Source organism: Cetorhinus maximus, chromosome 25 (genome assembly GCF_964194155.1).
Source record: "Cetorhinus maximus chromosome 25, sCetMax3.hap1.1, whole genome shotgun sequence".
Lineage (NCBI taxonomy): Eukaryota > Metazoa > Chordata > Chondrichthyes > Lamniformes > Cetorhinidae > Cetorhinus > Cetorhinus maximus.
In genome coordinates this window covers 17,080,268-17,093,137 of record NC_135903.1, presented here as the reverse complement: position 1 = coordinate 17,093,137, position 12,870 = coordinate 17,080,268, and the positions used below count along the sequence as shown (strand labels likewise).

Here is a 12,870-nt window from a genome sequence, read left to right as displayed (position 1 = left end):
AAATCAATGCCTTACTTCAGGCTTTAACGCAAGGATCATTAGCACACATATGTCTGCTGTGAGGATGAATCCTCCTCCACTTTGCTGAGTGACAGCTCAGTGTAGCCCAGAGTCCTCCTGTCTTGCTACCATTTATCACAAATCTCACAGGAGCCAAATGAAGTTATTCTGTTACATGCTGAAAATAGATTACACCAGGAAGCAGATGTGTTTAGATATACCTCTTGTATGGCACAAGTTTAACCTGCATTGGGACCTTGCTGTCACTTAAAGAGATGAGGAAAATCAGAATGACCTTTGCCTCTTCTCAATGTAGTCTTAAAGAATTCTACATCATTATGTGGCTATTTGAGAAAGTGGATCTTTCCTGCCCATCGCTCTGCACTGCTTTAGATCTCACCATTCAATGAGACACTCATAGCAATTTTCAAGGCAGTTTTTTTAGCTCCCTATGATGGCTAGCTCTTCACATAGGATACATTGGCTCAGAACTTCCACTCCCCGGTATGGGGGCTGTACCTCAGAGGTACCCCAAAAGATGCACTGGGGGACTCCCCGGAAGTCCCCAGGCAAGGACTGTATGGGAATTGCCTGGGAAGTTTAAACTTCTAATGGGCAATTACCCTGCACCTGGAATACCCCTCTCCGACTAACCTCCCGACCTCCCCCCACTACACCTGACTACCTCCCCAACTACTCTCCTGTCCTCCTCCCCCACCCTCCTGCTACCCTCCCCCACCCCTGACCACTCGTCTGAACCCCCAGCCCCTGACTACCCCCCCACCCTGGCTACCCTCCCCCAACCACCTCCGATTACCCTCCTGACTACCCCCCAACTACCCTCCCCCATCCCCCAACTACCCGTACCAACACCTCCCCCCCAACAATCACCCAAACTCCCCCTCCAACCACTCAACTCCCTCACCAACTTACCTTACACATTTAACTTATCTCCTGACTAAGTAGTTGGGATCTTTGAGCTTACCCGCTTTACGGCAGCTAGCGCTGCAAAAAGGGGGCGTGGCTTCACCTCACCCAACATTGCTGCCCTATAGGGAGCCGCTGTGCTGCGCAGTCCTCGGCAGGCCCAGGTCAGAAGATCAGGCAAGAAATGTGCAGTTCCTGACCTGGGTAGGATAAAAGGAGGCAAGTGGCAATCTGGCAGTGATTGTTACTCCACAGAAGTTCTGGGCCATGAGCACATTGTTGGACAAGTGGAGAAAGTTACTAAAGACCTGACATAAACACCTGGGCTCACCTGATCGATCTCGCTGCCCATTACTTCAATGATGTAAGTGAAGTTCCCGTCATTAAACACGCCGCTAAAGAGAAGGAATTAATAGTTAGGGAATAACTCAAAATATATTAGACGACCTTATCAAAATACACTCACAATCCTTAACAACCAGACACTCTCAGTCCTTAAAGATCCCTTGTGAACTTGATGCTATAAAAAGATGCTCTCTAATCGGTAATCTTGCTTCCACCTTTAAACTCACCCGCCCGCACCCTCCTCCCCATTATTACTTTTGTCTGCCTTTATTTTATAGCCGTTTCTTTTCTGATCTTTCTTCTCTTGTTCTTCCAACACTCCAAATAAGTCACCCTAAAATGTCATCATGCACCCACGCTGTTGAAATCAGTCTTCCCCTTTTTCACAATCTAGCTTTTAAAACCCAGGCACCATTTCTTGATGTAGCACAGGATGTTTGCCAGCTATACATTGGATATTTAAGTAAATCATTTATGTATAGAAAGAAACCCAGAGTGAATCAAGAATCAAGAAAGGAACAAAAACATCATTTTCAATATAAACGACACAAGCAGACAATGCACATAACTTTTAAAAATCTGACTCAGCAGTTTGCTGAGAAATTGATAACATATGTTCCTATGTGGCTGTAACAGAAGTAGCTTATCCTTCCTCATCCTTCTTGATCTGTCTGCAGCCTTTGATTCCCTTGACCACACCATCCTCCTACATCACCTCTTTTCTGTTGAGCGGCTGGGTGGGACTTCCATTTATCCACCTAATTACAGTCAGAGAATGCTCTGTAACGGTTTCTCTTCCGTCTTCTGCACTGTTACCTCTGCTGTCCCCAAAGGATGTACCCTTGGCTAAGTCTTATTTCTCATTATGATGTTTCCCTGGGATGTCTCCCAGCCCAGCAGCAAAATGGAGATGTGAGCCACTGGGTCAAGCAAGTACATGTTTTTTTTAAATAGCACTGCTCGTGAGCAAGGCGGAGCAGGAGTGTTTCTCTCTGGCCCCTCAAGCAAATCAAGTGTCATGATGGGCCACCCAGAGCACCCCAAGCCCTCTGAAACCCATGAGCCTGAGCCTTCTCCCCTGGGATCTCTCAAGTCCTCCCTCCATACTGCCGGTCTGATACCCCACACAAATCCCCATCTTTCCTGGCTACTGCAAACTTCTACTTGCTGGCTTTGCCGATTGCCAGCTTCTCAATTTGGCCAGATGTTGAGCGGCAAGTAAATAGAAAAGTTCTAATTGAGGTCCTGCCTCAAACCCACAGGGTCCAGTGTCCCCGGCATGTCTGGGCTCTCCCTTCACACCTGTGTCCCCTTACTCTCTTCCTGCAGATATGGCGTTGTGGAGCAGAGTGCTTCCCTAGGTAGCTGTACTTACTTCAGTCCATGGCATGTCGACATGGCCACAAATGAGTTGGAATTTCCTCTGATTTTTCCATGATAATAACAATGTTCACTGCCCTGAAAAACAGCAACAATAGCAGTCTGGTTAGTGCTACACCAGGCAACAGGCTCTGTAACATGCTTGAAACCGGCAAGTGGAAAAATGGATGATGATACCTCAAAGACTCCAGCCACCACCAGTCCACTTTCTTAAGCTCCTTTTATACTTGTGCGCTACTATGTCGAGACTGAAGGAAAAACTCTCCTTTGAGGCCAGTTTCGTCACTCTCATCTTGATGTAGGTTGCAGTATAACTCCACATTCCCACAAATGGAGAGGGACCTGAGTGTATTCATAATTTCACAACGAAGAGCTACACTTTCTGGAAGACACTGCAAAAGTGCACTGATCTGAACAATTAACAGAGTCAGTTCAGTGACATACGCAAATTCTCAAACTGCCGTGATGGGATTAAAACTCACGCTGTGGGTTGTGGGCCGAGTGGGGAGGCGTGCAGGGAGAATCTTAATTTGGTTGTGGGCGATAGCGAAAAGGATGCAAAAAGTGAATCAACATCCAATTTTACATTTCACCAGACTTTCGTGCTCATGGACTCCGATGAAGCTTCACCCTGGTATTAAAATTCAATGAACCAATTTGATAGCTCACCACAGCTCCAACAAAATTTTATAGTCAGTGGTGGTTGACCTGGCACTGCAACTCCCAGCATCCCTGCGCTGGGCTTCCTGAACTTCTGATCTGAGGTTTGGAATGTGCACGGGAGCCACAACAAGGATCCTCAATTTTTGACATGAAAAAGACTTGCATTTATATAGCTTTTCGTGACCACGGGATGTTTCAAAGTGCTTTACAGCCAATGAAGTACACTTGAAATGTTCTAATATAGGAAACACGGCAGCCAACTTGTGCATAGTCGGCTCCCACAAAGGGCAATGTGATAATAGCCAGATAATCTATTGCTGTGATGTTAACTCAGGGATAAATATTGGCCAAGACATCGGGGAATAATTCCCCTGCTCTTCTTCGCAACACCACCATGGGACCATATACATCCACCTGAAGGGGCAAACATGGCCTTTGTTTAATGAAAGACAGCAACACCAGGAAGGAATTGAAAAGCAACGAAGGTGAACTGGGTGAAAGAGACAAGTGGAAATCCAGTCGGAGAAAAGAGCAGCACTTCTTCAAGTTAGGCATTCCTAGAAGGGAAGTGGTAGTGAATTAAAAACTAAGATAAAGGCAAAATACTGCTGATGCTGGAAATTTGAGATGGAAACATAAAATGCTGGAAAATCTCAGCAGGTCTGGCAGCATCTGTGGAGAGAGAAACAGAGTTAACATTTCGAGGGGCCCAGAGCTAAAGAGAAGATGCCTTACGTCACATCAACAATTTCCAGTACTAACCGCCTCCTCTTCACAATGGACATCCAATCCCTCTACACCTTCTTCCCCCACCAGGATAGTCAGAGAGCTTTCTGCTTCTTCCCTGAACAGAGGCCCGAACAATCCTCACCCACCACTACCCTCCTCTGCCTGGCTGAACTTGTTCTCTCACTGAATAATTTCTCCTTTAATTTGTCTCACTTCCTCCAAATAAAAGGTGTGGCTGCAGGTACCTGTATGGGCCCCAATTATGCCTGTCTTTTTGTGGGATATGTGGAACATTCCTTGTTCAAGTCCTACTCAGGCCCCGTCCCACAACTCTTTTTCAGTACATCGATTTACTGTATTGATGCTGCTTCATGCTCCCATCTGGACCTGGAAAAATTTATCCATTTTGCTTCCAACTTCCACTCCTCTCTCACCTTCACAGGGTCCATCTCCGACATTCCTCTTCCCCTCTGTCTCCATTTCCGGTGATTGTCTACCAATATTCATTACAAGTCCACTGACTCCCACAGCTACCTTGACTACAGCTTCTCACACCCTTCTTCCGCTAAGAATTCCATCCCATTCTCCCAGTTCTCCCACCTCTGTCGCATCTGTTCCGATGATGCTACCTTCCAAAATGGCGCTTCTGACATGTCTACTTTTTTCCTTAACCAAGGGTTCTCCCCCACAGTGGTTGACAGGGCCCTCAACCATGTTTGATCCATCTCCCACACCTCTGCCCTCACCCCTTTGCCTCCCTCCCAGAACCATGATAGGGTCCCCCTTGTCCTTGCTCTTCACCCCACCAACCTCTGCATTCAAAGGATGATCATCTGTCATTTCTGCTAACTCCACCATGATGCCACCACCAAACACATATTCCCCTCACCCGCCTGTCAGCGTTCCGTAGAGAAGGTTCCCCATGTGACGTCCTGGTCCACTCCTCCATCAGCCCCAACTCCTCATCCCCTTCCCATGGCACCCTCCCATGCAATCATAGAGGGTGCAACACCTGCCTCTTTACCTCCTCAGCGTCCAAGGGCCCAAAAACGCTTTTCAGGTGAAGCACTGCTTCAATATACCTCCTTCAATTTATTCTACTGTATTCACTGCTCCCAATGCTGTCTCCGCTACATTGGGGAAACTAAACGCCGACTGGGTGACCGCTTTGTGGAACACCTTCGCTCAGTCCGCAAGCATGACACAGAGATCAATAGATTTTTGCAGTACAAGGGAATTAATATATAAAGGGAAACTGCAGCAAGGTGGAGTTGAGGTAGAGCCAGCATGAACGTATTGAATGGTGGAGCAAGCTCAAAGGGTAGAAAGGTCTCCTCCTGCACCTATTTCTCATGTTCTTAACTGGAATGAGTGCTTTTAAGAGTGTGCACAACAGGAGACAAATTACATTCAAATATCAGATCCTCTGCGGACCTTTATAAAATGGTGGACAATGTGGCAGCTCCAGCCCATTTCTGACAGATTCAATTTCTGCCGGTAGGGGAAAGGGGGTGGGGTGCGAGTCACACATGAGGGAAACCCAAACTCAGGAGGGCAATTTGAACTCAGTGCTTGAGTTGAAACAGACCCCAATTTTGCTGCAGAAAGAGCCTTAACCCTCAATGACAGTTTCAATATCACCAATATTGAGAACAGCTTTATATTCCAGGTTTATTAATAGAATGCAAATTCCGCCAGCTGCTGTGGTGGGATTTGAACCCATGACGGCAGGAGATTAGGCCAGGCCTCTGGATTGCTAGTCCAATGATATTACCACTATGCTACCATCTCCCCTGGATGGAGTGTGTGCAGTTGTTGGGTAAGAAAGTCTAAATTTTTATTTTGTACAAACCTAATTTAGATTGTAGTTGGCATTAAACTGAAACCTACAGTTTAAATTCTGGAATTGCCAGCCTTAATCAGGGTATATTCAAGTGAAAAAGCAGCTTAATTAAGAACCAGCTGAAACAGGGTCCTCATTAAGTGACTCAGATAGGCCTTTTGTGTTAGGGGCATATATAAGTAGCCAATTTTGTACGATTTAGCACTTGAGTGCGACTTACAATAGAGTGCTGGAGTTGAGCGCTTCAGGGAGATTGTATTTTGGTCTCTAGTCTTTTTTTCCTCTCTTTTTCTTAAAAAAGTTTGTCAAGTATAAGATCGATACTGGTGCAAAAAAAAATAACTACAATAAAGTGTAAAGAGCAGGGATACTAGAGTAATTAATTAATTAAGTAAGTACGATAGTGATGGCAGGATGGGTGATGTGTTGCTGCTGCAGCATGTGGGAGCTGGTGGGTAGCAAGGTGATCCAGAGCGGACACATCTGTAGTGTTTGCAGCTCGAGGAACTTCGAATCCGAGTTGAGGAGCTGGAGTCCGAGCTGCAGCCACTGTGTCACATCAGTTACCTGGATACTTTGCTCCAGGAGGCGTCCACACCCCTCAGATTAGGTAATTCAAATTTGTCTGTGATCAGGGACAGGAGGGTGTGACTGAAGGTGAAGCAGGTGTGGGGACCCATGGCTAGCTTTTGACCACTGCAATTATCCAACAGTTACAAGGTTCTTGAGAGCAGGGACTGCAGGGAGGATGAGTGAACTGACCACGGCACCGTAGTACAGGGAGCCATTCAAGTGCGGGGAGGAAATAGGGACATAGTAGTGGTGGGGGACAATATAATTAGGGGGATAGATAATGTTCTCTGCAGCCATGAGCGTGAGTCCCGAAGGTTGTATAACCTGCCCGGTGCCAGGGTTAAGGACATCTCTTCAGAGCTGGAGAGGAACTTGGAGTGGAAGGGGAGGGATCCAGTTGTCATCATCCACATTGGTACTAACGACGTTGATAGGACTAGAAAGGAGGTTCTGCTGAAAGAATTTGAACAGTTAGGAGCTAAATTAAAATGCAGAATCCCCAAGGTAATAATCTCAGGATTACTACCTGAGCCACGGGCAAATAGGCATAGGGTAAATAAAGTCAAGGAGTTAAATGTGTGGCTCAAAGATTGGTGTGGAAGGAATGGGTTTCAGGACTGGCACCAGTACTGGGTAGAAGGAAACTGTTCTGGTGGGACCAGTGTCCTGGCGAATTGAATAATTAGGGCTGTAGAGAGGGCTGAAAACTATGTGGGGGGGGAGGGTTCTGGAGAGGGGGTATGTAGGCTTACAAAGCAAAAGGATATGACAACATTGTAGGGTAGCTATTTAGGTAATGATACCCAGAATGTAACAAGAAGGGACAGAGTGTACAAACATAAAAAAACAGCAGTAAATAGGGTCAAAGGGGGGAAAAATGCAAAATTAATGGCTCTTTACTTAAATGCACATAGTATTCAGAACTAAATAAATTAATTAACGGCACAAATAGATGTTAATGGGTATGATCTTATAGCCATTACGAAGACATGGTTACAAGGAGATCAAAGCTGGGAACTAAATATTCAGGGGTATGTGACTTTTCGAAAGGACAGGCAAGAAGGAAAGGGTGGTGGGGTAGCTTTGTCAGTATGTGATGGAATAAGTATGATAGCAAGAAATGATCTTGGATCAGAAGATGTAGAATCCATATTGGTGGGGATAAGAAATAACAAGGGGAAGAAGACTCTGGTGGGAGTAGTCTTTAGGCCCCCTGAACGTAGCTATACTGTAGGACAGAGAATAAATCAGGAGATAATGAGGGCATGTGAAAAAGGCAGTACATTAATCATGGGTGACTTTAATCTTCATGTAGATTGGCAAAATCAAATTGGCAGAGGTAGCCACGAGCAAGAATTCATAGAATGTATTCAGGACAGTATCCTAGAACCAGGGATTAGGCTATTTTGGATCTGGTAATGTGTAATGAGGCAGGTTTAATTAATGATCTCAAAGTAAAAGATCCCCTAGGGAACAGTGACCATAACATGGTAGAATTTAGCATTCGGTTTGACAGTGAGAAACTTGGGTCGGAAACAACTGTGCTAAACTTAAAAAAGGATAATTACAAAGGAATGAGGGAAGAGTTAGCTGGAGTGGACTGCGAAAGGAGTTTAGCAGAAAAGACAGTTGATGAACAATGGCAGATATTTAAGAAAATTGTTCATGACTCACAACAAAGATATATCCCAATGAGGAGGAAGGATTCAAGGAAGTGGGTAAACCAACCATGGTTAACTAAGGAAGTTAAGGATAGTATCAAATTGAAAGAAAAAACATACAATGTGGCAAAGATTAGTGGTAAACCAGAGGATTGGGAAAGTTTCAAAAACCAACAAAAGATGACCAAAAAAAATTAAAGAGGGAGAAAACAAACTTTGAGGGTAAACTAGCAAGTAATATAAAAACTGACAGTGAGCTCCTCTGAATATATAAAAAGAAAGAGTGAGGCTAAAGGGAACAGAGGCTCCTTAGAGATTGAAGCTGGGGAAATAATAATAGGGAACCAGGGAGTGGCAGATTAGTTGAATAAATACTTTGCATCAGTCTTTACGGTAGAAGACACTAATAGCATTCCAAAAAAACTAAATAATCAAGGGGCAAGGGGGGGTGGGAACAAATACAATAACTATCATTAGAGGGACTAGGGAAACTAATGGAGCTAAAGGCCGATAAATCACATGGACCTGATGGGTTGCATCCTAGGATATTAAAGGAAGTAGCCACAGAGATAGTGGATGCACTGGTAGTAACCTGCTAAGAATCCTTAGATTCTGGAAAAGTCCCAGAAGATTGGAAAACTGCCAATATAACACCCTTATTCAAAAAGGGAGGGAGGCAAAAAACAGGTGACTATAGGCCAATTAGCTTAACATCTGTCATTGGGAAAAGGTTAGAGTCTATTATAAAGGATGTAATAGCAGAATATTTAGAAATACATAAAATAATCAAGCAGAGTCGGCATGGGCTCATGAAGGGGAATTTATTAGAATTCTTTGAGGAGGTAACAAGCAGGATAGATAAAGGGGAACCAAAAGATGTAATATATTTGGATTTCCAAAAGGTGTTCGATAAGATACCGCACATAAGGCTACTTAATAAGACAAAAGCCCATGGTGTTGGGAGTAGTATATTAGCATGGATAGAGGATTGGCTAACTAATAGAAGACAGAGAGCTGGGATAAGTGGGGCATTTTCAGGATGACAACAAGGATCAGTTCTGGGGCCACAATTATTTTCAATATATATTAATGGCTTGGATAAGGGAAGTGAATGTACTATCGCTAAGTTTGCGGATGACACAAAAAATAGGTGGGAAGGTAGGTGGTGAGGATGACACGCAGTCTACAGAGGGATATAGACAGGTTAAGTGAGTGGGCAAAAGCTTGGCAGATGGAATGTAATGTGGGAAAATGTGAGGTTATTCACTTTGGCAGGGAGAATAGAGGAACTGAATATTATTAAATGGGGAAAGACTGCAGAAAGCTGCAGCACAGAGGGATTTGGGGGTGCTCGTGCATGAACCACAAAAAGCTAACATATAAGTTCAGTCGGTAATAGTGAAGGCAAATGGAATGTTGGCCTTTATTTCAAAGGGAATGGAGTATAAAAATTGGGAAGTCTTGCTAAAACTATACAAGGCACTAATTAGACCACGCCTAGAAAACTGTGAACAGTTTTGGTCCCCTTATCTAATAAAAGATATACTGGCATTGGAGGCAGTCCAGAGAAGGTTCACTAGGTTGATCCTGGGTATGGAGGGATTTTCTTATGAGGGGAGGTTGAGTAGGTTGGGCCTGTACTCAATTGGAGTTAAGAAGAATGAGAGGTGGCTTTATTGAAAAGTATAAGATTCTTAGGGGGCTTGATAGGGTAGATGCTGAGAGGTTGTGTCCCTTTGTGGGAGTGTCTAGGACCAGGGTGCATAATCTCAGAGTAAGGGGTCGCCCATTTAAAACGGAGATGAGAAAGAATTTCTTCTCTCAGAGGGTAGTAAATTTGTGGAATTCTTTACCGCAGAGGGCTGTAGAGACTGGGTCATTAAGTATATTCAAGCTGAGATAGACAGATTTTTAATCAGTAAGGGAATCAAGAGTTATGGGGAAAAGGCAGGAAAGTGGAATTGAGGATTATCAGATCAGTCATGATCTCATTGAATGGCGGAGCAGACTCAATGGGCCGAATGGCCTACTTTTGCTCCTACATCTTATGGCCTTATGGTCTTAACTCACAGGGCTGAATTTTGCTCTTGACGGGCGGGCGGGCCCGACCGACTTGGGGGTGGGCGGGCAGCCAATCGCCGCCGCCGAAACGGGCCCCGCCGCCATTTTACGTGGGCGGGGCAATTAAGGCCCGCCCAGCGTGACGCCCAATGGGAAGCGCTATGGACTTCCTGTGCGGGCGTGGGGGGGATTCCCCAACTGCCAGAGTGCGCTCTCTCGCGCATGCGTACGAAAGAGCGCACATCTCCCTGAGGCTAAGTGGTGCCTCAGGGAGATCGCTGAAAGGCAGTGAAAGATTAAAAATAGAACAATAAAAAATCATTAACATGTCCACCTCATGTGAAAATGTCAGACGAGATGGGACATACTAACAAAGTACACAAAAACTTTATTAAACTTTTTAAAACTCAAAATCAAACCTCATCCCGCCAGTGGATGAGGTTTGTTAAAAACTCACTTACCCGCCTGCCCGTTGGGCCCGTGCGCCAACCCGAAGTTCGCACGGGCCCCTCAAAATCCTCGTCAATTGGTCACTTAATGGCCTTAACAAGGCCTTTAATTAATGGCGGGTGCGGGTTGTGCTGCACAGCGCACCCGCCGACCAAAATATCGCGATGCCGCGCGCTGACGTCGGGACGCTCGCGTAAGCGCTGACGTGTGGGCTCCGCCACCCACACGTCCGCCAGAAAATTCAGCCCACAGTGTGGAAGTCACAATTTTTTTTAAAGAGTAGGTGTAAATGCTGTTGAAAGGTGATAATGGTCTGTAGAATTGTCACAATGTTTCTTTTTATTCATTTATGGGATTTGGGCATTGCTGTCTAGGCCAGCATTTATTGCCCATCCCTAATTGCCCTTGATAAGGTGGTGGTGAGTTGCCTTCTTGAACTGTTACAGTCCATGATGTGTAGATACATCCACAGTGCTGTTAGGGAGGGAGTTCCAGGATTTTGAGCCAGACACAGTGAAGGAACAGTGATATATTTCCAAGTCAGGATGGTGAGTAGCTTGGAGGGGGACTTCCTGGGGTGGTGCTCCCATATGTCTTCTGCCCTTGTCCTCCTAGATGGTTGTGGTCGTGGGTTTGGAAGGTTGTCTCCAAGGAGCCTTGGTGAGTTCCTGCAGTGCATCTTGTAGATGGTACACACTGCTGCCACTGTGTGTTGATTGTGGAGAGAGTGAAGGTGGTGGATGGGGTGCCAATCAACGGGCTGCTTTGTCCTGGATGGTTTCGAGCTTCTTGAGTGTCGTTGGAGATGCACTCATCTAGGCAAGTTGAAAGTATTCCATCACACTCCTGACTTTTGCCCTGTAGATGGTGAAAAGACTTTAGGGAGTCAGGAGGTGAGTGACTCACCACAGGATTTCTAGCCTGTAAGTTGCTGCTATAGCAATGGTCATTATATGGCTAGTCCAGTTCAGTTTCTGGTCAATGGTAGCCCACCAGGATGTTGATAGTGGGGGGATTTCAGTGATGATAATGCCATTGAATGTGAAGGTATTTATACTCCCAGCCTTTGAAAATTAAAACAAAAACAGGCTGCCTTTGACAGTGATTAAAACTTTAATTAATGTGAACATCAACTGCGCTCATTGTGCACCTCCTGTGAAAATTCCCTAATGGAAGACTATGGAGGGAAAGTATCAAGTACAAATCACAGAAAGCTCCATTCTAGCAGTTACAATAGCTGTTTGTTGACATTTCCCCAAAGGCTATCTTTATGACATTGTGAGTACTTGGCTATGTTCCACAAACTACAATTATCGAAGCAGGGAGCCCCAAGTTCACAATTTGATTAACAGCTGAAAGAGACTGTTAAAGGACTAGCTATCTTTGATGTAGGATTATGAATAGAAGTTTGTTTTTTTAAAGGATGCAGAACTTGAGGAGATTTCAAAGTTTTGAATAGGCTTTCATAAATGGGAGTGCTTTTTTTAATTTAGTGAAAGCTGCAATAGATACTTAGATCTTTATTTTATTTCATCTCAACATGGTTCCTGAGGTCTGCCCATGTTGGGTACTGGGTGAGTTGGCATGGAGGATGTAAGGGTCAAGGGTGTTGAGTTGGTATGAGGGCTACAAGGGCTCATGACAGTGGGTGGGGTTTGCATTGGCATGAGTTCGCATTAAGATGGCATGAGGGTTATAAGAGACAATGGGGGAGCGGGTGTGGGGCCTGGGTTGGCATTAAGTTAACATGGGGGCAAAGAGATGGAATAGGGAATGGGTCAAGGCGAGGGCTAGATGGCCTAAAATTTAATGCAACAACTGGGACAAAGTTCTAAAGAGCCGAGGCACGTCTTTTAAATAGCCTGCTTTGGCACACAGCTGTCTTCAATCTGTGTCTAGGGACAGTGGGCCAAACTCTATCCCACACCTCACCAAGCCCCACCAACCCAGGAACGAAGATTGTGCCATTTGGGGGAGTTTCCCCCAAGGAGGGTGTGACGTGCCAGGAAATTTTCCGACTTGCTACTTGCCTGAGGAGTGAAAATTGGGCCTAGGCGTTTTATCATGAGAAGAGTCACTATCGATAAATTGTGAAGCTTCTCTGCGATTTAAAGCAATGCAGTGTGTGTGTGCCGGGCAGCCATTTCATTAAGAAAGAAATCTCATTTCTTTCAGACATATGGTCGGTAAATGTCAGTAAGCAGCCTCATCTCTCTCATTGAACCAAGTATCCTTGTT

At 45.1% G+C, this 12,870-nt stretch overlaps 1 protein-coding gene across 1 annotated transcript in view; it reads right to left on the bottom strand.

The window, feature by feature from the left end:
- Positions 1-12,870, bottom strand: part of adam11 (ADAM metallopeptidase domain 11) — a 114,339-nt gene that overhangs the window by 83,496 nt on the left and 17,973 nt on the right. Inside the window, exons 2-3 of the mRNA XM_078529561.1 lie at positions 2,648-2,730; positions 1,259-1,322 (exon numbers count right to left, since the gene is read on the bottom strand). Coding sequence (XP_078385687.1) covers positions 1,259-1,322; positions 2,648-2,670 — 87 coding nt within the window. The 5' untranslated portion in view covers positions 2,671-2,730. The remainder of the gene's footprint in view (positions 1-1,258; positions 1,323-2,647; positions 2,731-12,870) is intronic.